The sequence below is a fragment of the Dioscorea cayenensis genome, chromosome 15, assembly GCF_009730915.1.
Source record: "Dioscorea cayenensis subsp. rotundata cultivar TDr96_F1 chromosome 15, TDr96_F1_v2_PseudoChromosome.rev07_lg8_w22 25.fasta, whole genome shotgun sequence".
NCBI lineage: Eukaryota > Viridiplantae > Streptophyta > Magnoliopsida > Dioscoreales > Dioscoreaceae > Dioscorea > Dioscorea cayenensis.
Genome location: NC_052485.1, coordinates 21,099,614 through 21,123,982, shown reverse-complemented (window position 1 = coordinate 21,123,982; position 24,369 = coordinate 21,099,614). Strand labels below are relative to the sequence as shown.

Here is a 24,369-nt window from a genome sequence, read left to right as displayed (position 1 = left end):
TTCAAGCTGGGAATTATAGATAGGATTTTGATGGGCCGGGTCTTAAACCCAGATCCGGCCCATTAATGGTTCTAAACGGGTCGGGTTTGTTGAACTTTTAAGAGAGATTTGCGTATCTACCCAACAAAAATGCAAAATTAAGTGTTATCTTATCTCTTGCAATATATACATCATTCAGTTAAAACTCAATTAAAATATTTTTTAAAAACACCATTTTATTCTCATCTTTTTAGTTTAATCTTACTGCCAAAATGTAATATAACAGAGAATAATGATAATTTAGTTTTTTTTCTCAATTTTTTTTTGAATTTTTCCTAAATCATACATAAAAAAAATATAAATTTATATTTAAAGTTATTTTATATCACTGTACTTACCATCATACTGTAATTCTTTTTAGTTTTAACTTAGACATGTAGTTATATTTCATTCCCCTTCTTACCTCAAGTATTTAGATACTAATAGCAAATTGATTGTCCACAATTTTTTAAAAAAAAAAAATTAAAAAAATATTTTTTTAAATTATGATTTTATTTTTAAAGCGAATCATAATCTAATACCAAATAATATGTATTATGAAGGGATCATATATATATATATATATATATTAAAAAAAAGTCATTTACATATATTATAAATGAGGTGAAAATTACTTCATCAGCGTGGAGTGATTTGAAAAAGAGAGCAGCGAGGTATTTCTGAAAAATGAGGGGCTTATGAGTAATGTCGGTATTCTTTAGGGGTTGGCCAATAATTTCGCTATATTCTCATATCGGATCGGGTCAGAAGTTTCCGCGTTTACACCCGAACCCGCAAACCCGCATCCGGGCCCATTGAAGCCCCACTCCCGAGATATATATCAGTGAGCGAGAGAGCGAGAGAGAGAGAGAGAGAGAGAGAGAGAGAGGGTGAGGAATGGAGGGAGAAGCGATGTCGATGGTGCTTGCGCGGGCGTCGGAGCTCCGGTTCAAGATCATCCATTGCATCGATCGATGCTGCAAGGACGCACAAGGCGCCGGCGAGAGTGGTGGAGGTGAAAGAGGGATGGACGATGACTACGAGGATGAGGAGCAGGCGGAGAGTCTTGCTGGTATCCGTGATGCACTTGGGTCACTAGAACATCAGCTCTCTGCTTTTCAGGTCTCTCTCTTCTCTTCTTTGTTTCCAACTCTTGTGCTGTTTGATGTATTGCTTCTATGATTCGATGGTGTTTGGATTTCTAGGGTTTCATGCATTTCGATTGTTTGGATTGTATATTGAATGGCATGGGTGATTTTTCAAATTGTAGATTTCTTGTGTGATCTTTGAAGAAAGAAAGGTTTTGTTAGCTATTTGGAAATTCTGTGCCTATTTCAGGGCAGTCTTGGTGAAATGGTAGTTCTTGTGGTAGGAGAACGTTTGGAGCTATGGTTATGGAGACATAGAAACATATCTTGCAACTGAATGGTTTCATGCATTTTGATTATTTTTGTTACACATAGAATGACATAGATGATTCTTCAAATTATAGAATTCTTGTGCATCTTTGAATAAAGAAAGGTTCTGTCAGCTATTCGGAAGTCGACATCCTTTTCAATGTAGACTTGGTGAAATGGAAGTTCTTGAACTAGGAGAATGTTTGATCCCATTTGAAAATGTTTGACTTTCTAGGGTTTTATGCATTTTGGTTGTTCCTATTATATAAGGATTGACATAGATGATTATTCAAATCATAGAATTCTTGGACAATATTTGAAGGAAGAAAGGTTATGTTAGCTATTCAGAAATTCTGCAGCCCTTTCTATGGTTTTTCATGCAGTTTGATTGTTCAGAATATATATAGAGTAGCAGTGATAATTCTTCATATTATTGAATCCTTCTGCAGTCTTTAAATAAAGTAAGGTTTTACTAGCTATTTGGAAGCTCTGTACATTTTTCAATGCAGACTTGGTGAAATGGAATTTCTTGTACTGAGGAATGTTTGAAGCTATGGTTATGGAGACATAGAAAAGTATCTTGGGTCTGAATATGGTTGTGCTTAAATGAACATGGTCTTTTGGTTTGTTTTAGGGTCGTATTTGGTGTAGTTATGTTTTTGGCAATGGTGTGTTAGATGTTGTTTTTTAGCCATTGAATGTAGTTGTATGCATAAGTTGGTAGAGAAAAGACTCAAAAGAGAGAAATGAGCAAAAGAGAAACTTGCCATGGAATAGTTTCAATAGTTCTTATATATATATGTGTGTGTGTATGACTAATAGACTAAGTGGATAGATAGTTGAGAATTTTCTTCCTTTCTGTCAAAGGTTTTTGTGTAATATTCCTTTGCCCCTGGCATCTGGAATTGTTGTGGGTTCATTATGAAGCAAAAGCATACTCAATATTGTCCAAAATAATATGGTATTGGGTAGATTGCAATTCTGTAATTGTTGATTGGCTCAAATCCTTTCCATGTCATGTGTCTTCCTGGTTTCCCTAATCAATACTCACCTGATGAATTTCGTTGCCATTAACCTCTTCCCAGTTGTGGAGTTAAAGAATTTCCTGACCATCCATGTTAGGTCTCTAGTTATAATCTGATCCATTTTCTGCCCTTTTTTCAGTCTTTGCAGCAGCAACAAAGTTATGAGCGGGAATCAACTCTATCCCAGATTAATCGTAGCCGCATGATATTGCTAAAAAAACTCAAGGAGTACAAAGGGGAGGACTTGGAAATCATTCAGGAGGCCCTGACCTTTGCTGGTGAATCAATAGAGTACGACGAGGACCTCATCCTCCCTCCATATCCAAGCCACCTTCCCGATTTGTTCGTCTTGGATGATCTCTACCAGTCATCACACAGTAACTCCAAGAACATTCTCTCTGAGAATGCACTCACAGGCAAGCTAAAGAAGTTGGATGAATCAGATGACAGCAGAGAAAGAAAACATGGATTTGGGTTCCGACATTTTGTCGGATTGGTTGCAAGATCTGCCGTCACACTTGTTGGTATCATCTCCGTCCTGACTTTGGCTGGTGTTAAGCCAACCCTTGGCAAAAGGTGCACTCAATTTAAAGTTCAGGAGCTCTTTGAACAGCCTTCTGTCGCAGAAGAGCCCGCGAGTGAAGTTTCCTTCCAGTGTCCACCTGGTAAATTCCTGGTGATAGAAGACGGCAAACCGCGCTGCCTCGTCAAAGAGAGGTTCGAAATCCCTTTCGTTTCTAATGTTTCTTCCCCAAACATCAGCTATGGTTTTGGATGAAAACCCACTTGTTATTTGTAAATCCATCTGTTTCTGTAGTTCTATAATCACCTCCTGGATATCTCTTATATGAGAACAAACCTTCTATTTTTGCATTCAATCTAGTTTTGTGCCTATTAGCTTGTACTATACTGAGGAGAAAATTTCTTATTAAGTCCCTATATAAATGTTGTTCTTCAGTGAATGATTTTCAAATTTGTGGGAAGGAACTGACAGGTTTATACTTCTATACTTTGTAAAATAAACTGCAGTATTTCATTTTTTTTTTAAAATTTAATATAATTATGATTCAAAATTTTAACACAACAAGTGCTTATTATGTTGGTTAATATGTGGTGATATTATTTTAAAAAAAATTATTATATTTTGTTGAGAGGAGATGTATTAAAAGTGATTGGATTATTTTTTTATTTTAAATAAGGATTATTTATTGTAATTTCGTAAAATTTTTGTACCATAATATTTGGTACACAAAAAAATTTATAAAATTATATTGTACTTAATTAAATGTTGTATTTCTATCTCACTTGCAAAAAAAAAAAGGTGAATTACAACAGGGACATGCAATGAGTTTAAAATTTGTGAATTAACTTATTTGGAAATACCAGTAAACTTTATTTACTAAAAAGTCATAAAAATAGAAAAATAATTGAATTTATTAAAAATAATTACTACAGTATAATAATGGTGTATATATAAATTAGGAATTAATTATTCAGTCTGTGTTTCTTCTCTCCAACACAAAATTTAGCTAATAAATTCACACCAATAATTGAATTTAATTATTACCACTGTATATAATTAAATTGAACTCGGAGTTTTTAAATTTTTAAACCAACACTAATTGAGTGGGACAAATGAAGATACATATCAAGATGTGATAGGAGAAGATCAGATAATACCTAGAGGTGACAAAAATCTGGGTCCAGACAAAACCGAGTCCGAGTAATTACTACTATAAATAAAAAAACTTGTTGCCCGATTTTAAATCCGGACAAACCTAACTTGTCAGGACCCGTTTTTTTTTTTTTAAAACAAGATTATCCTGATGTCCGAATTTTGTCCAAATCCTATAAATTTCATTTAACTTCACTCGAATATTAAATTATAAAAAATAATTTAATTCACATTAAATACAAATTCAACAATCCAAAACTCAAATAAAATCATACAAAATTTCAAATCTCAATAAAAAAAAAACCATATATAAGTTTGAAGTTTTTAGAAAATTGGATTTAAAATAATTGGGCTCATAATTTAGGCTTTTAAAATTTTAGAGGTACAAAAGCTTGGTTGTCCGACCCGGATTTAAATTTGGACAATCAAGCATCGCCCAAATCTGGCCCAAATTAATACAACTTTTGTCCAAAGCCTTTTTATTTTAGATAAAATCTAGCCGACGGGCCCGGACAAAATATTGCCACCACTAGTAATACCGTGGAACACGGAAACACTGTATTTTTTTTTATTAATTAAAAAGAAAAAATCCAAAGGAAAAAGAAACAACTCTTTTTAAACATTGTTGGTTTCCTCAATCCTCAGCAACAAACACACCATCGCCGTCCTCGGCCGGCAACTTCTCTATTTCCCGGTCATCCCCGCCGGTCACACCTCCATTCCTTCATTCTCATCGGAAGCCGCTGGCGTTGCATGGCGGCGTGAGCCGTCACGGCCAGCCAGCAAAGCTCATGCAACGTCAGCCGCTGCCGCGCCGCCGAGCTCAGCAAGACGAAGTACAGCTGCCCCCGCCGCAGCTCCTCGCCGTCCGGCAACCTCACCGGAAAATCTCCGACCCTCATATCCTCTCCACTGACCAAACAGCAGCCTGAGCTCCCTTCCAAGACCTTCTCCACCTTCACTGACTCCCCCTTGCAGGGACGGAACCAGGAGTTTTTGGTAGGGGGGGCTGAGAGCAAAATATATATATATAAAAAAAAAATCATTCAACACAATAAATTTTTTCAATACAAAATAGTGGACAATGTAATAATTGATTAAAACAACTATAAAAAAATATAAAACGTTTATTTGTGCATACTCAAACTAGAATCGCCATCTAAAATCTACAAATAAATAAGTAAAAAAATCTTTAATTATAGACTATAAAAAAATAATAAACAAAATACTAAATACTAGTTACTAACACCATTAAGATATCATTACACAACCATGATCATTAGAAATTTAGAAGAACCAAGTATATGAGTAACACAAATATTGTTTTGCTTGAACATGGTAGTGCTAAAGAAATTATCAATGATTATGTCTTATTGAAACCAATTTTGTTATGTCATTGTTATCATTTAGTACACCCCAATTTTGTTATGTATTAATGAATATAAATCCTTTGGTATTATCCATTTTATTATGTAAAATTAACAATAAAATTTATTTAATTATACATATATACATTATATAATACATACTAATGTTTAATATTTGATATTCTCATCATTTCAACTCATTAAGCCATTTTATCAAACACATTGTAGGCATATCACAATTTAACCATTCATATTCTATTTTTTCAACAATAAAAATTTATACATTCATTCTTATTTAAATTAAGAAACAATACATGATAAAAGAAAAAAAAAACAAAATACTACCTATTATCTCCCATCAATATACAAAATTCCATAATAATAATATAATGAATATCCCTCCAAATATTCCACCAGGTCTCAATTTACTATTAAATAAATTTCACATACACTCTTTAGCAAATTATTAAAAAAAACAAGAATATATAGACACAATCAGTCAATCACACAGAGAGAAAGAGAGATAAATGTACAAATTAAGCTACCAAATAAAATAAAATAAAATAGAATGAAAAAAAGTAAGAGAAAAAGCTTTGATATTTTCTCTTCTTAAAATCTCCAAATTTATTATTTCAAAAAAAAAATCTTCAATTTTTTTTTGGGTTTTTGTTTTTTAAATACATACTAGTTCAATCAAAACCAAAAAAGGGCCTAGAGAGACCTCTTCTTCACTCCTCTGCCTCACTTTCTGAAGCTTCCTTCTTATTGTTGTGCTTCCTGCCGTACCTTTGGTTCCTCAAGAACTTCGGATCCATCCCCTTCGTCGAGATGTGCCTGTGCCTGCGGGGCTTCTTGATCCCATTCTTGTGGGCCTTGTAGGACTGGTTATGCACCGTGTGATTCTTCGATTTCGCCATTGGTTACCACGAGATCCAATCAACGCACCAGCGAGAAGAGGCAGCGATGAAGGCCGGCGCTAGGGTTAGTTTTTTTAAATACATACATCACAATCACATAGGAAAACATAAAAGAGAACAATCATGGAAGGATTCCATATAAAAAAAACAAACTAACTAACTAAAAATCTTTTGACTTGGGAAATTTAAAAATTTATTCCCACAATGCCCTTAGTTTTGAAAAAAAGACAAACATGAAAACCTAACGCAATGGCAGCCATCGGATGGGGAATCAAACGGTTGGGAATACGCAATCGAGCACCGAACAAGGTCATTCTTGTTGCAGGCGGCGCAGCTCCGGAAGCCACCTTTCTCTGAGTACCGCTTGTGAGACCAGCTACACACCAAGGGAGGGGCTGGTCCTTTGGCTGGTTCCTGCTTCGGGCCTGGGGGGGCTGCCGGGCCTACGGCCATCGTGTGAGGAGGGGCTGGTTCTGCAGCTTTCGCCGGCTGGATAAAGAGATCGCTGGAGCCGAGGGGGGGCTGAAGCCCCCGCTAGCCCCCCCTTGGTTCCGTCCCTGCCCCCTTGTACTCCTCCATCCTCCCCTCCGGGTATATAACCCTCACTGTAGTCTCCGCCGCCGGAGAAACCGCGTCTAACGCCGCCGGTGCCGGTAGCCGCCGAGGTCTGTGCTTGTTCTGGAGCTCCGATGAGATGTGGTTGCCCATGAAGATGGAAGGGAAAATTGTTAGAGTGCGACGCGTTTTGGAGTTGTTTTTTTTTTATGCCCATTTTTGGGTTTATTTGCATATTACTCCCCCGGTACTCACCAGACACTAGTTAAGAATTAAATTATTAATAAATTATTTATAAATTGTTATTGGGTTTTTCATTTATACCATTTGTTAAAACCTGAAATTGTGTGTCTATATTATATTATAGAAAATTTTTATGTGCCACTATTCGGTATTCATTAGTGCAGTAATACTATTTATCAAACAGTGTTGAACCTTTGGATCAAAATCCAACAGTTATAGCAATATTTGTATATATATATAGAAGGTCAGTCTTCTACAAAAATCTTTAGATAAAGAACTTATATAGACATGAGTATATCAATTATTGGATTTAAATTTAATAGTTACATATTAATCAGTAAAATAAACAATATTTATCAATAGTATCACCAATAATGTTGGGTGTGATAAATAGTGCAAAATCATCGACACTTTTTTTATTTTTTTTTTAACCAAACAATCAATAATTTTTTTAATCCGGTATAATTCTCAGCAACGATTCTATGTTATTGTATTAAATTGTTATATCCTTTTTTTTATTACATTTAATTTTATTATATATATTATATAACACCCGATATGTTTATATAGGTTGTATAATTTAGTGACGGTATAGTTTAATTTTGAGGTTTTATGGAGTATATGTAAGAACTCCCTACACATAAATATGAGAACATAAAATCGAGCAGATGAAAAAAAAACATAATTAAATAAATATGGTGTCAATAACAATATAAGACTCCACGTCACCCCTCACTAGTGTTTTATTTAATGGTATAATGATCGATAAATAAACACATAAAATTGTTTTAAAAAGCATTATCAAGTACCAATTATTGTGCTGACCTAGTGGCCTTATGTAGCAGCTGATTTTCATAATAATAATAATAATAATAATAATTTTTTAGGTTTAGAGATTTTTAAATGTTTTTCTGTCGTACTCTTATACAATGGGATTCAAATAATGCATTAAAAAATAGATAAATTTTACTAATCTCAACCTCATTTTCACATTATCTCTGTCACAATATTCAATATTTGTCATTTTGATTATCATTAACCTTTATTTGTTAGCTACAAAGTTGATTTTTTAAATATGATTTTAATTCTTTATTTTGCAACATTTAGAAATATATCATTAACTAATTGACCTTTAAATTCATATGTTTTCAATAAATAGCACAAGAGAGTGAAATTGGTAATTTTACTCAAACAATTCTAGTAAATAACACTAGGTAAGAGCAAAAATAAAAGGTATATATGTAAATTTTTTCATAGAATATATATGTGTGTATATATATATATTAATTTTTTTAGTAAATCACTGAACTTTGGTTAAATATCATTTTGATCACTAAATTTTGATTTGTTTCAAAATGCTCATTAAAGTTACTAATCATTTCATCAGTAGGTCACTTGATGGATTAGCATCTTCATTAGCTGACGTGGAGATTGAGAAAAACCCAGTCAATGCACCGGTGGAGGCCTCTACATCAGCTAATGAAGATGCTAATCTATCGGGTGACCTGCCGATGAAATGATTAGTAATTTTAATGAGCATTTTGAAATAAATCAAAATTTAATGATTAAAATGATATTTGACCAAAGTTCAGTGATTTACCAAAAAAAATTAACCTGTAGTTCAGTAAATTCAAATAATTTTTCTCTAAGCTTAAGCTTACTTTACCAGGTGATCTTCCAACCTTTGTTCCCAATAATAAGGAGTTCCTGAATAGGGAGGTGACTATAGAAAAGGTTTTTAATACCCTTATGTCTCTCCCAAGTAAGAGTCCTAGGTTAAATGAGTTCAATGTAGAATTTTATAATTTTTTTTAGAAGGTTATAGGCGATAATTTCTTTGAGGCAATTAGATATATTTTTTTCTTCACTTCTTTTATGCCTAAATCATGAGCTTAAACTTATCTACCTCTAATCTCCAAAATTGACAAGCCTAAAAGGGTTTTAATTATCTTCCTTGTGGTGTTTTGGTCTTTTTGTGTGCGTGTATTCGAACTGTGGTTCGAGCTTGTTTATTTTTGCCTCACCAAGATAGTTGAGTTCATTTGGTGTGTTCAAGTCATTTTAGGCTTAAGCGGTTGAGTGAACGGGTGCGTGCTTGCCTTCTCAGCTTGAATTATAGGCCGGGCCACGTGCCCATGCCCTTTGGCGGTCATCAGGTCACATGCACCTGCGAGGCGGGCGTGGGGCGCGCCAAGTGAGCCCCTGTGGGTTGCGCGTGGGTGTAGTGCGGCCTTGTGGGTGGCGTTCGCCCACAGGCCTCTAGTAGACGTGCACTACCCCGTTTTTAAGGCCTTTTTGAGCCTTTCTTTGGTTGTTTTGGCTGCTTTGTTTCCTTCCTCCTCTCTTTTTCTCTCTTCCTCTCATCCTTGAGCTTTCTTTGGAACAAGAGGAGAGACTTGCTGACCGTGTTCTTCCAACTTTGGAGCCCCAAGATTCATCCATCTTGTTCTTGAACCCTAGTAAGTTTGTTGGGTTAGTATTGATGGTTTTGATCCTTGTTCTTCTTCTTATTCATTGCTTTGAGAACTTGTTTGACTGGTGGCATTGTGATTCTTATTGGATTGATCGTATCCATGAACCAATTCTTGCTAGGGTTCTTAGACACTATAGCACTAATGTGACACCAGTAGAACTTGGTTGTTTCTTTGAATTCTTTGATTTAGAGTGGAGCTCAAACTCTTAGGAATTCATTGGGAACCCTGAAACCCAGTTGTGAGCCAACCCTAGCCCTCATTAGGGTTGCATTGCTTGGTTGAACCTAGGGTTCATTCTTGTGTTTATTTGCTTATTCTTGTTTGTAGTTTATGATCGTGTTTGGTTGGTTAGGTGGTGTGTGCTTGTCACTCGACAAGGAGCCGCTCGAGGAGTAGCTTGCTTGCGGTCTTTTCTCGCCTAAGTTGTGAGTGGATTAAGTTGATGCACACTCCTAATAGAGTATGATTCAAGTGTTTTCATTATTCGATTTGAGATTGACTTATAGTTTTATCGTATTTAAATGGATATGTTGATTGATTCATAAAGTATTTTCCTTACTATTGATTTATAATGGGAAATTATTGCTGTTTGATGAAAATACTCATGATTATGGATCGGTTTGGAAATGAACTCCTATACTATTGAATTATGAGCTTAAACCCTTATTATTTGATGAAAATATTTATGACTATGTTGGTATAGTGGGTTTGAAACAAATTATGAAGCTTTATGCACTTATTGTACTTTTGGCTTTAGTTTATTGGAATTGAGAAGATCTATGAGATTGTATATTGATATGTTTTTATCAACGATACCTGTGGAATTGGTTTTTATTCCCGATATAGGGATTGTGGCCTAGATTTGGACTCTATGGGTATTATGCATGTATTGTATTATTGAGCTTCTACAGGTTTTGATAGTGACTAGGCATAGCCCTTCCTTACTGTAGTGGTTAGTCTTCACAGCCAGCCTGATGAGGTGGCATGAAAACCTGTGTTTATAGTCCAATTCAGGTGGCGTGTAGATCCCTGATTGGATACACATCCGGAATCCGGAGTCACTACATGGATTCTCGGTGAGCCAACTTTAAGGTTATGAAGACTTTAACGGTTCTCAACCTAGTTGCGACAACGGCTAAGTTGAAGAGTGTTTTTAGGTCATTCCTCATTTCTTTGAGATGAAATCTACGTATTTGATAAAAATTATGTTTTTCATACAAATGATATCTTCAAGATGTGATCCCTTATATATTCTTTGGAAAAATTTAACGGATGATGAGTTTTATGTCTTGATGCTTTAAAACTCGTATTATGTCAAATTTGGTATTTGTGAAAGTTAGAAACTTTATTTGATCAATCGGTGTTTTATGTTCATTATGAGTTTTATGTAGATGTATTTGCTATATATTTAATGAAAAGTTTTGAGGCTTTGAATAAATTTGAATAAACATATGTTTTGGGATTTTGAACACCGAGGTTTAATATCTCGCATTTATATGGTCTTATAAATGTTAAAAGGTATCGAGATTATTTGGTTATTGTAAATGATTGGCTATTGGAAAATTATTGATTTGCTTTTATATTCTTTTAGAATTTTGCTAACCTATTCACTGAGTGATTTAGATTACTCACCCTCACCCTTCCTTCCAGCTCTTGTGGCTAGTAGCGTTGCGGCGATATGGAGTTCTGGGCATTTGCTTATTTATTCTATTTATTTCTAGTTTTGTGTATGTCTTTTTGAACATGTTATATTGTATTAGAACATGGATTCACTAGTGTGTTTGAAACTCGTTATGCATGATTTGTTTGTTGTCTGTTCTTCATGGAAAACCTTGTACTCTTGTGACCAGTGCATTTCTTGAACTCTCTATTATCAGGTTTTTATTTGTTGCTTCGTCTATGCTGATGTTGTATTCCACCCCTCCCTCGTTGTGTATTCTTGTTATTTGTGTTCAGAAATGTGAAATCCCAAGGTTTTGGTTAGCCTTGTGGTGACTCGAGGGTTGAGTGGAGTGGGTGTCCCTCCTCGGATTGTCATGACGGTTGTCGTGTGTCTAGCTTGCGGGTCGGGGTGTGACATTCATATCTCCCTCTATAGTATGTGTAACAAGATTGTTACCAAATTAAATACTTTCTAATAGATTGAAAATTATTTTGCCTAAATTAATTAGCAAGGAGCAATATGGTTTTGTTCATGGGCAATATCTTGGTTGTCCAAGAAATAGTCACTCTATAAATGAGGTTATGAATAACCCCTTTATGATGGTAGTTGATGTAGAAAAAAGTTTATGACAATGTTAGTTGGAATGTTATTCTTTTCACCCTTGCTAGAATAAGAATTCCTACCCCTTATATTTCTTGGGTCAAGGGTTGTATTACATCTAGAAGCTTTTTTCTCTTATTAATGGGTGACCCTCTAAAAAGTTTATTCCTCATAGGGGAATCAAACAAGGGCATCCTTTATCCCCCTAACCCTTATATCGGTTTCAGAAAACCTTTCTTCTATTCTTAACCATGCCATGAATTAAGATATGATTCCGGGTTATGATTCTAGACTTAGATACAATTTTAATCATTTTATGTGTGCAAATGATGTTATTTTTGTGTCTAAGACTTCTTGAAGGGTAGCCAGGAATATCAAAACTTGTCTTTCTATTTATTTAGATTTGGCTAGTCAAAATCCCAATCCCAATATATTTGAGATTTTTTTTTCTCCTTCTTGGTTAAATAGACATGTAACTCAAAAAATATGCTCTATCCTCAGTTTTAAAATCAGCTCTTTTCAAACATCCCCATATCCCTAAGGAGGTTCCTTGTTTCTTATTTTCAACCTTTATTGACTAGGGTTGCTAATAGGGTTCATTCATCGAGAACACATTTCTCCCGTTAGCAAGGTTACTCTCATTAATAGCAGCTTAATGCCTCTCCTTACTTATTATTTAGCTACTTATCCTATTTCTTGGTCAATCCTTAAGAATATATCCAAACTAACTAAGAAATTCCTCCGATCTAAGGGGGTGATGGTAGTGGTATTCCTCTGATTGCTTGGAATAGAGCTACACTTGGAAAGTCCGAGAGGCGCCTGGGAATTAAAAACTTGGAGACAATTAAGGTTACTTTAACGCCTAAGAAAGTTTTCAAAATATCTTAATAATGCTAGTGCCATTTGAGTGGATTTGCTTAATCTCAAATATGGCAGGATTAATCCTTGGGAACTTAAAATTCCTTCCACCTGCTCTTGGTTTTTCTAATTTTTTTTTCCATAACTATTGATTTGGTTAAACCAGATATTTGGATCAACTTAATTAACCGTAATACAGTTTCTTTTCTTAATTAAAGTGTTTTGACATTCCTTTTAATCTCAAACCTTCTTGTGTTAATATGAATCTTGATATTGGCAACATTCTGATTTGTGATGTTATTGATAACTCTTCCTGGAATTCTGAAGCCTTAAAAATTAATTTTGGCAATTCTCTTATTTCTCCTATTTTGAAAATGAGGTTGATGGATCCAAATATGGAAACTAATTGGGTTCCGCTCTCTTCTTCAAATAGTTATAAAATTGTTTCCTCGGTCTACTCCTTTCATAATCTTAAGTATATGTTATCTTTTTCTTGGAATGGCTGGAGAAATATATGGTACCTTAATGTTGCTCCCAAGGTTAAATTCTTCATTGGTTAGTGATGCATGGTAGAATCCAAACTTCTCATTACCTCCACTCTGTCAGTTTGGGTCCGAATGATCCTTGTGTTCTCTATGGCTTAAGAAGTAGAACATTTTACATTTTTTTCAGCTATTGTTTCAAGGTTCAATGGATTTGGAGTAATGTTGAAGGGATCTGTGGACCCCATTCCTTGATTAGATCCTAGCCGCTAGTTTTAAACTTAGAATTTTTTTTCTTTTATTGTAACTTTTTAGTTACTTTTTATTCAAAACCCTACCCATGTCTTCTTCGACAGCCCCAAACTCTTGGCCTCCTCATGTTTTGGTAGTGTCGTTTAAGAAAAAGTGAGATCTAGCATCTCTCCTTGGTTCAACATGATTCTGGCGACGAAGGCGAGGAACTCACCTCTATTGGTGCTTGATTGCGAGTGGTTGAGGTAAGGTTCTTATTTTTTTATTTTTTTTTTTATTTTTGTCTTTCCTTCTTGTGCTAAGGATTGGATTTATTTGAGGATAAAATTAAGAAATTCATGTTAGCATAGCGGAAACCCCTCTTCAATTTTAGAGGTCTTAGAGGCCGAATTTGGAGGATAGTTGAATAAGAAACTTGTAGAGATCAACGTTGGCTAAGGACCTGCAAAATTTCAGAATTTTTACATAAGTATCCTGTAAATTATAAGTTTTAGATGCAGGTGACGCAGATAGGATTTTTTTGTGCTGCCCTTGAACAAGTTTTTATTAATTTCATGGTTGTAAGTTCTGATTTAGATTTATATAAGAAAGTTATGGAGGATGATTTTATCTTTGACTCTGCAAAATTTCAGAATTCTTAGCCATGTAAATTGTGAGATATTATCAGATTTCTATAGGTGTGCTCAATAATATTTCTGCAGAAAACATAAAGATTGCTTAGACAATTTGATGGTCTTGTACATGGAATTTGGAATGTAGTTGTGCCCAATGATATTACTGTGCAGAATCTGAAGTTTGTTTGGTGTTACTCATGGTCTTAGAAGTTGTATCTAGTATAGCATAAAATAAGAAAGTGATGCATTACTGAGTTATTTGACTGCACGTAAAATATAATTGCTTTTGAAGTTTTATATTGAGAGATATTCATATTTGAAAGATATACGTCTGAATTACAAGCCTGCAGAAATAGTTGGAGATTCAATTGAATGTTATAAATTGTGTAGTACTCTAAGTTGTGTGAATTTCAGATATGTCAAAGTGTTAGGTGTCTATTTTTCCCAGAATTTTGAAATTTGTGATTTGGAAAAGTGTATTTGAAATTATGAGGGTTTTAGTACTCATTGATCATGTTGGAATTATTGATATGGCTTTTAAAGTGGGTAATTGCTATTGTACCCTCGCAATAATCAATATTTGGGAGTGTAGAATAATAGTTTGAACTTTTTGCATTTGTACTCTTCTAAAAATCTTTTTTTAATACTATTGCTTGTTAGCCTCGATTTTGTTATTGAAAGCTAATAGGATCTCTTCCCAAATATAGAACATGACAAAGGTGTAAAGTTTGGGAGTATTTTTGGGCGTTAATCAGGTAATTATCCCATATATAAATCCCATTATATGTATATACTTGAAAGTTCTAGTTTTGTGAACTTTTGGAATTTTTGAGAAAAAAATACTGATTATTTTGATTTATATTTTGAATTATTTATTTATTATTATTTTCAAAATTATTTTAAATTATTTGAGATTTCGAGTTAGTGATATTTTATTTTGGATTAGAATTATCTGAAAGGTTTGAATATCTATTTAAATTCAGATTATTTAAGTTCTAAAGTTTAGACAGCTTATCTAAATATGTATTACTTTAATTCTAAATTTCAGATATCTTTTAGTTAATTTTTGATTAATTATGATTAATATTTTTTAAATTATTTATGTTTGGATTAAAATAACTGGTTTATTTCGATATGATAAAAATGGGATCACGCAACTGCAAATAACTTGCATTTTGCCCAATATGAATTTTGATAATTTATTGTTTTGTGAACATGAAATATTTTGACACAGTACTTGTAGTCCCCAAACTGTCTTTGCAATAACTCTGTCACTGGAGGTTAAACACTAACCATGTTGACATGTACTCTGATATAGAAACTATAGTTTCCCACCGCTTTCCGTCGGTGAAGAATAACGGCCTCTAATAATTCTGGCTCGTGTCACCGAGGGTAAAAATATGAATTCTGATACTTCTGACTCCGATCACCGAGGGTAAATATATGAATTCTATTATTTTGTTTTGGCAATAGTTGTTTGGGGGACCTATATGCTTGGTTTTGACATCTATGTATATTTGAAATAAATTTGATTTCTGATTTTGATTTTGATAATTTATGATTTTTTGTAAATGATCCCTATATTTTTTTAGTGGGTGCTTACTGGGTTGTCAAGCTTATCTGTTGTTTAAGTTTTTTTCAGATTAGGAGTTTAATAGCTCACCGCTTTGAGAATCGAGTTTTGAGGCCTTAAACGCCTACTGGGCCTCGGCCTTGTAGGTGTTTAGTCATTTGTCGACGCACCGGACAAGCCGGGTTCGGGGCGTGACAGGATCAAGGAATTAAGCTTCGCAAAAATCAAAGCCTCAACAACGGATCATCTAGGTAAGTTGTTCGTGTTTCGCTGAGGAGATTTTAATAATTAATAAATTTAATTATTGTACAGGTCCATGTCTTCATATTTAATCAAATTGGATCATTCTAGTCCGCGATGTTGATGGCCAAAAGTGTAAATTGAAATGACTTAATTGTACCTAAAAATATTGTCTTGAACTAAATCGATCCAATTCGACCAAATATAAAGATTTAATTGTATCTCAAAATATTAAAATAATTAAAAGCCAGAAAATACACAATTACCTAGACCTATAAAGCAATTAAACCTAATTAATATGAGATTATCACCATAAATTATACAAGCATGACAAAGGAATGGTTATTGTGGAACCAAGAAAAGTGGACGTTCATTTAACGCCAACTTCTGAACTTTACCATATATATCTTTTCATTCCCTTTCAAAGTCTCCAGAACTCTCTGATTCTTGACTTTTGTGTGCCCACTATGAACACATATTCATTACTGAGCTCATTCACTCACTCACTTTACTCTATATATATATTTGTTACCTTTGCTTTTTGTATTCTTGATTGGAAGAACAATCTCTGTAAGTTCTAATTCCTTGATTCTTTCTTTATTCCCCCTTTTAATTTGTGCAAAATTATAAAGTTTTTGTTTTGTAATGTTTTTCCTTGATTACTGACTGAATATAAAGAAAGCTTGTGGAGTTGGTATTGGGGTTTTTGCTAGATTCATGGAGTATTTAAGGAGTTGCTGTGAATTTTGTAATTTTGTGTCTTATTGTGTTGAAAAAATGTTTTTTTTTCTATTGGAATTGGCTCATTCTTTAAGGTTTGATAGGATTTGTTGTTCTTTGATGCTTGTCTGGTTGATTGAGTTGCTCAATTGATTTGATTTGATTGGTGTAAAGATGCACCTTTCATTAGTAAAGCTTTGAATTGATTGTTTTTCATATTGATGTGGAATTGATTGTGCTTTTTTTCTGAAATTTGAACTTTGTTTGTATTTCATATATTGTTTCTTTTAAGTGTTTGTGAGGATTTAGTTGGTAAACGTTTCTCTGGTTATGCAGGTGAAACTTTTCGGTGATGGGTTGGCTTAAAAAGATTTTCAAAGGATCCACACATGGAACCTGTGAAGGACAATACCGGGGGAAGTATGACGTTAATGTTGTTTGGAATGAACCCTCCAAAACATCGGTAATCACTATGCCGATGGTTGCTTATTTTTCTCATTTTCTCTAAGGAACTGAAAAAAGCCAGTCAAAGCTGAGAAATTTCCGGCTAACTGCTGATGAAGAATTCATTATATTAAAAGAAATTGATTAACTTCTTTAACATTACTGTGAAATCTTGAAATACAATGGGTTTATTGGCAGTTCACTATTATCTGATTAGAAGTCCACTCTTCTGTAATGGTTATTGAATTCTGTTCCTAAGTGATGAAATTATTTGAGCTATCAATCCGAGTTTCTCTTTGATTTTATGATATATATTATTTTGGATGCTCAAAAGCACATAGACCTCAGTGATTCCACTTTGGTAAAGCATACATACCTTGTTATACCAATTCTTTTCCCCTGCAAATTTCATTCATTGTTGAAATGACGAATGTTCAGGCTAGCATAGTGCTTAATATTTGTCTGCCACATGCTGCTTAATATGTTCCACTGGATATGCAGGAAGGGCCATCACAATATAAAGATGAAGATGAAGATGAAGATCTAGATCATGCAATTGCAGTTTCTCTATCTGAAGAAGAATGTAAGGGAAAAGCAATCGGTTAGTATTTTCGCTGCCATCTACCATTTTGGTCCAGGCTTTTCGCTTATGCGTTACTGCTTGGTTGCCTTCTTTTATTTGAAATTAAAAGAAGCAGGACTCATTTAACAAACTATTGGAATTTCCATCATCATAATCTCTGCTTTCTTTGTTGATGTTTAGTCACTTTGGTTATGGTGGTTCACCTTTTTGTTAGGAAGACTTACTTGGAAGATGGTCCTTTAAGTTTGATTTGATTTAATTCATGTGTTACTTATTTCAGATAAGAAACCACAGATAGAGGAAGATGAGCAGCTAGCAAGAGCTTTACATGATAGTTTGAATGCTAGCTATCCATTCAATAATATTGGTCAAATTTATCGACCATCACCATTTTCCTTTTTATCAACATTCAGGTACTTTCTCTTTAATTTGTTGTTCAGAACATTTCAGACTTGTGTTGCACTTTCTCAATCAAATACAAAGTTTAGCCTGAACTGTATTTAATATGCAAAATTAATGAAGCTAAAAAGCAAGCAATGTAACATATTACCCTGGACTTCAAATATGCATCTGAATATATGGAAAAGGGAAACAAAATAGACTTACCCATGTTTTCTTGTTTTATTTGTCTGGTGCAGAAGATGTGCAGGATGCCATAGAGAGATCACTGATGGACGCTTTCTGAGCTGTATGGGTGCTATTTGGCACCCGGAGTGTCTTCGCTGCTATGGTTGTAACAATCCAATATCTGATAATGAGGTGGGCAATTTCAATACATTAGTTTTCTTTCTTTTTCTTTCCCTTTTGTTGTCAACAAACTGATTGAAATTATACATCTGAGTAATTTGTTCACCACAGTTCTCTGTTCACGGGAATCGACCGTACCACGCTTCTTGTTACAGGGAATTGCGCCAACCCAAATGTGATGTTTGCAAGTCGTTTGTAAGTATTGAACTCATGTTGCATTTAATCTTTGCCAAATAGAGCAGTTATTGGTTATTTGGTTTCCTCTCATGCCTGGTAGTTTCAGTTGAGTTCATCGGTGCATACCATAGAGAACCAAAACTGAAGTTCTTGATCATTGAAATTGAAGTGAAACCAAATGAAAGTTCATTTATTCATTCAAACCATTGATTTATTTTCATAGATTATTCATGTTCTGATGCACATACTGAAAAATGAATAGCATGTTAATTAGAGCTCACATTCATTCAAAGTTATCTGCCTCGTTTGATATGCTATTAATTTGCTTTCATGCAGATTCCGTCAAATGTCTTTGGTCTTATTGAATATAAAGCTCACCCTTTTTGGCAACAAAAGTATTGTCCATCACATGATTATGATCATACTCCAAGGTGCTGTAGTTGTGAAAGAATGGAGGTTGGTTTTCGTTTTTGAATCATTGGTAACTCTTATCTCTTCGCAAATCAGATGACAATGATTATCATTAGTTTCTTGTTTTGTTGAACTTCAGCCAAGAGACATGAAATACATTACACTCGATGACGGGCGGAAACTCTGCCTTGAGTGCCTAGATTCAGTAATAATGGACACAAATGAGTGCCAACCTCTTTTCCAATTTATAAAAGAGTTCTACGAAGGTCTGAATATGAAAATCGAACAACAAATTCCTTTATTGCTTGTCGAGAGACAAGCACTTAATGAAGCCATGGAAAGTGAGAGAAATGTACAAGAACTCCTAACACTTTTAATTATTTATCGCAATTGAAGATTTCTTAGTTACTTATTTCTTATTATTTTGTTGCAATCAGGGAACTCATCACCTTCCTGAGACAAGAGGTCTCTGTCTGGCAGAGGAACAAATTGTCAGCGTTGTAAGATTCATCGACATTATTGGTCATTAACATTGACTCTGATTATATGGAAATAGACATGATATCCTGAACTGAACCATTGTTCATTTATCAGATTTCAAGGAGGCCAACAATAGGTCCTGGGAACATGATCACCGATATCTTGACCCGTCCATACAGACTTGTCCGGCAGTGTGAAGTAACAGCCATACTAATTCTATATGGACTCCCTCGGTATTAAGCAATTCTTCGCCGTTCTTTGTTTATCATCGTTATAAGCATAGTGGTTTGATTTGTTTGCTTGCAGCTTGCTTACAGGGACAATTCTAGCCCATGAGATGATGCATGGTTGGATGCGGCTTCAAGGTATTCGGTACCGATGAAATTCAATTATCTATGGATGCTAAGCTTTGGTTATATTCATGTTACAGGGTTTCGAGGTATCAATCATGCAGTTGAGGAAGGTATCTGCCAGGTATTAGCACATATGTGGCTTGAGGCAGAGATTGCAGCAGGATCAAGTAGCAATTCAGCATCGAGTTCATCATCATCGTCATCGTCATCGTCCTCATCCTCGAGGCCGACAAGGAAAGGCATAAGATCTCAGTTTGAGAAGAAATTTGCTTTGTTTATCAAGTATCAAATGGAGTCTGATACTTCACAGGCGTACGGTGATGGATTCAGAGCTGGTCTTCGAGCCGTTCAAACATACGGCCTTAGGCAAACACTCAATCATATTCGTCGGACTGGAATATTTCCATGATATTTGTGATCAAGAGAGCCTTTTTCTTGATCTACGCTGCACTGCTTTAATCTGAAATCATTACAAATTGTTTGTGTGGTTATTTGTCGAAAATGAAGTCTTCTTGTCTGGACAGTCTATTAATAGCATATGTATATATCTAATTATGCAGGATATTATTTATATGTGTATTTTATTATTTGCTTATAGATGTTTATGGGTATGTTTTAAGGAATATCGGGATATTAAACTAATCATTGATTTCATTTTCTTATTAGATCGTACATATTAAGCTAATCAGGATGTAAATTAGGAGAATAGATTTTAATATTTGGCTATATTAAGTCATCCTTGTACAATATATGAATGAGAATTATCACCATCTTCAAAATTTCTTTGTATGTTGTATGTTTATGATTTGCTTGATTCTTAGTTTAGTTAAGTAAACAAATGTGATATACGAGGGCAAAGACGGGAATAGCACTAACAGTGTTTTTTTAAGGGTGCATTTAATATATAATTAAGGACAGTACAAGCAGTATAAAATGGAACAAGTAGTTGTCTTATAACGCAACTATTTGTGGTGTACCATGTTTGATAATTTATAGACAACGCAAAATTTTATGTTATTCTTCGTTTGATTTCTCGAGTATTGGACAAAATAGAAAAAAAAAAATTGTGGTTGAGCTCGGATGAAGGTTTTTTTTTTTTTACAAAATAGACAAGTTATTATATACATTATTTATCATCTGTAAAAAGATATTATTATATTTTTATTCATAAATATAGATAAATCACGTGATTTTCAAATTTTATTCGTAAATATGGACAAATCACATGATTTTCATATTTTTATTTATAAATGTAGACAAATCACGTGATAGGGATGAATACAAATAATGAGTTGAATTTTATAACTTATGCTTTCTACTTAGAAAAGTTATAATTTAAACATATTTTCTTAGCGAAATGAGCACTCTATATAGTTCATTAGATGTTAATAAACCAAACAATAGTCATAAGTTTGCTCATAAAAAAACCTCTAACAAAAATATTAGAAATTTAAAAAAAAAACTGAGAGAGATAAACGTAGAAAATATTTTTAAAACGCTAAAAAAACAGAAAAATTAAAAAGTATACGTCAAACGTAAAAAAAATTGTGGCATGAAACAGTTGGCAGTTGCAATAGACAACGGTTTGGATTCTTTTATTTTAAAAAAAATGTTTAATTTACACTAATCTTCACTAGTGCTTAATTTATGTCAAACATATATTTTATTTATAAGAATATTTTTTTCCCAAAAAAAGACCAATTTACAGTAAAGAAAAGAAGCTAGGGATATTTTTTTCCGCTTTTTTTGTACTTTTTATGAATGTTCACTTTAACCGTTGCACTAAAATTAAAAAAAAATTAAAATTAAAATGTTCAAGAACATTTAGTTTATTTATTCTATTTTACCCATTTCTCCCTCCATCCATTAAAATTATGTATTTACATATTAATAGAAAATAATTTGTTAAAATAAACTAATAAAAATAAGGGAAAGTTACTTTTTAGTCACTGGGAAGTTTCATTCTTCCTGTTCAGTCCTTCTGACTTTTCAATATTCCATATAGTCCCATTTTTATTGTTTTCATTCTTTTTTAATCCTTGCTGTCAAAACCGTCAGTTAAGTTGGTGTGAATGGTCAAGAATGTCCTTCTCTCAAAAATAAAGATTGGAGAGATTTTTCCCCTCCATGTCACATCTACTTTTGAAAAAAAAGTAAAACCAAATTCCAAGAAAGCTTCAAATGTTAGAATTTTTTTTTTTCATTTTTTTATATAATTCTTCTTCTTCTTCTTGTTGCTTAAGCTTTCTAGTTTTTTGTTCTCCTTTGATTCTTCATTACCCTCCCTATTATTCTGCACCTTCTAAAGGCCGTGAAAAGAGCTTTCTTAGGTTCGTCATCATCTCATCTTTTCTCCATCTTCTAGAGAATGTGAAAAAAGTTTTTTTTGAGATTCTTCATCTTCTTATATTTTATAGTAAGTAATAGCTGATAATCTTTGTAGCTTTTTCAAATTTCATGCAAGTGTTTATAATCAATGGGAACCTTTTGTGTCGTGGGTAAAGTTTGTGACACCTGACTCGTACAAAACGCTTTGCCGAATCAAACGATTTTATGTGTATTAAATTAGTTTCATGTGTTTCCTGTAATAACAGTACTTGCTATGTAATATCAGTACTTTTTGTGTAATATTATGCATTCTTGGGTAATATTATTCGTTTCTGTGTAATTTTTAAGTTTGGTGTGTAATAAATGTTGTTATTGATATTGTCTGTGTTATGCATTGTAATGCAAGGACTCCTTCTCAGCAAGTATGAACGTCAATGTCAAGACTTTTCTATCCTAACATCCTTCCACGGGGACGCTTAGTAACACCATCATTGAGAATGACGGTGAGAGGTTTAAACGCGCTTTCTTCTCATTTCGGGCTTGTTTGTTGGGGTTCAAGTAGGGGGTACATGCCATTACTTTTTGTTGATGGAATGCATTTGCTTGGTAAATACAGTGATATTCTATTAGGTGTAATCACAAAGATGACAATGAGGGTATCTTCCATGTAGCATTAACTGTGGTTGACAACGATACAGATGAGAATTGGACTTGGTTTATTGGTACTCTCGAGGAGGCATTATACGATCAAGACAACTGCGCAGAAGTTATTACATTTATCTCAGATAGATCTAAAGGTCTTGCATGTGAACGTAGTTGCGAGAGTCTTCCTCTCATCACTGCATGGTTATTATCTGCGTCATTTGGAGGTGAATGTAGTGAAGAGAGTCTTCCTCTCATCGCCGCATGGTTATTATCTGCGTCATTTGGAGGCCAACTTCATGAAGTTGAATGGAAGACTCGAGAAAGCATGAAAGAACAATGTTGGGCAGTAATTGTCAAAATTGCGTACATATACACATCTAAGGAGTTCGGCGATGGAGTTAGTGAACTTGCATCTACTTCGGCCGATGCACACCCTTGGTTGTTACACAAATCCGACGTTGGTCATTGTTCTAGCCATTTGTTCAAGGGTATACGGTGGTGCGAGATGTACTTGAATGTAGCGGAGTCTTTCAATGATAAAAAAGACAAGATATCTACGAATAACGAACATGGTCAATTCTATAAGGTTAGATTAAATCTATAGTTTAATGTTTTCTATGTATTAGTAAACATTAGTGTGTGAAATTTTTCGCTAGTGTGTAAACCCATTTGTTCATGTGTAATACTAGATGGTCATGTGTAAATAAAATTGTTAATGTGTAATACTTTTCATACCTGTGTACTACCTAATGTTAATGTGTAAAATAATATATTCTTATGTATTATTTTAGGTTTGTGTGACAATATTATGTTCGTATGTAATATTATCACTACCTGTGTAGTAAATATAGTTAATGTGTAAAATCGTACATTGCTATATTTTATTATAGGTTCGTGTGTAATATTAATTGTTTATATAAATTACCAACTTTTAATTGGATTCTCGCATATTAACTTGCAGGTTTAAACTTATGAATATGCTAGCTGAGCGGCACGAAGTGTCGGCCATGTGGGACACATACCTTTGCCCTAAGATACACAAGAAGCTTAAACAAATTGTCGAAGACAGTCGGTTTTTGCGGGTGGGTCGATCAATAGATGACACTTACGAAGTGGTTGACGATCACAATAGTGTTGTTAGCCAACGAGTCTGAAAGTGCTCCTGCAGGAGATGAGACATAATCGTTGACCTTGTAATGCAGTGATTGTGGACTAACAATCAAAAATCCTTTATACAGTTATTTTACCCATTTTAAAGTTCTATACTGTCTACGTGTATATTTATATGTAGGTGTATGTATACTTTATGTGTTTCCTGTATAATAACATGTGTTTCTGTGTAATGTTAGATGTTTTTCTGTTGTATATAGTGTTCCTGTGTAAATATGTTTGTTTCTGTGTAATTATAATTGTACTTGCATCCTATACAATTTTCTAGTTTATCGTTTTGTTTTTCTATGTATATGTGTTTTTAATGTTATAGATTTGTATTTGTGGAAATGTTTACATGTTGAAATAAAGATTTTGC

General features: G+C 33.9%; 2 protein-coding genes across 3 annotated transcripts; both read left to right on the top strand.

Annotated features, from left to right (window-relative positions):
* Positions 1 to 880: 880 nt before the first annotated feature.
* Positions 881 to 3,397, top strand: LOC120278166 (plastid division protein PDV2-like). Its single transcript, XM_039285089.1, has 2 exons — positions 881 to 1,140; positions 2,580 to 3,397. Exons 1-2 carry the CDS (start codon positions 916 to 918, stop codon positions 3,216 to 3,218), a joined length of 864 nt encoding a protein of 287 aa, XP_039141023.1. The 5' UTR covers positions 881 to 915; the 3' UTR covers positions 3,219 to 3,397.
* A 12,975-nt stretch (positions 3,398 to 16,372) lies between these two features.
* Positions 16,373 to 20,467, top strand: LOC120278156 (protein DA1-related 1-like). Of its 2 annotated transcripts, none has more exons than XM_039285075.1 (12): positions 16,373 to 16,523; positions 17,010 to 17,136; positions 17,619 to 17,718; positions 17,981 to 18,113; positions 18,339 to 18,459; positions 18,559 to 18,642; positions 18,961 to 19,080; positions 19,175 to 19,387; positions 19,473 to 19,535; positions 19,630 to 19,748; positions 19,822 to 19,880; positions 19,946 to 20,467. In XM_039285075.1, the coding sequence occupies exons 2-12, from the start codon at positions 17,026 to 17,028 to the stop codon at positions 20,275 to 20,277; spliced, it is 1,455 nt and encodes a 484-aa protein (XP_039141009.1). In that variant the 5' UTR covers positions 16,373 to 16,523; positions 17,010 to 17,025; the 3' UTR covers positions 20,278 to 20,467. The 2 variants fall into 2 exon arrangements, with proteins under 2 accessions (XP_039141009.1, XP_039141010.1); XM_039285076.1 differs by lacking the exon at positions 16,373 to 16,523 and adding an exon at positions 16,629 to 16,701.
* Positions 20,468 to 24,369: the final 3,902 nt, after the last annotated feature.

What these genes read in the sequence shown, in the direction of transcription:
- LOC120278156 (XM_039285075.1), top strand. Translation starts at nt 17,026, where the DNA reads ATGGGTTGGCTTAAAAAGATTTTCAAAGGATCCACACATGGAACCTGT. An exon ending in ATGTAAGGGAAAAGCAATCG is followed by an intron (nt 17,719 to 17,980) that starts GTTAGTATTTTC and finishes TACTTATTTCAG; the next exon opens with ATAAGAAACCACAGATAGAG. An exon ending in ATTCTATATGGACTCCCTCG is followed by an intron (nt 19,749 to 19,821) that starts GTATTAAGCAAT and finishes GTTTGCTTGCAG; the next exon opens with CTTGCTTACAGGGACAATTC.
- LOC120278166 (XM_039285089.1), top strand. Translation starts at nt 916, where the DNA reads ATGGAGGGAGAAGCGATGTCGATGGTGCTTGCGCGGGCGTCGGAGCTC. An exon ending in ATCAGCTCTCTGCTTTTCAG is followed by an intron (nt 1,141 to 2,579) that starts GTCTCTCTCTTC and finishes CCCTTTTTTCAG; the next exon opens with TCTTTGCAGCAGCAACAAAG.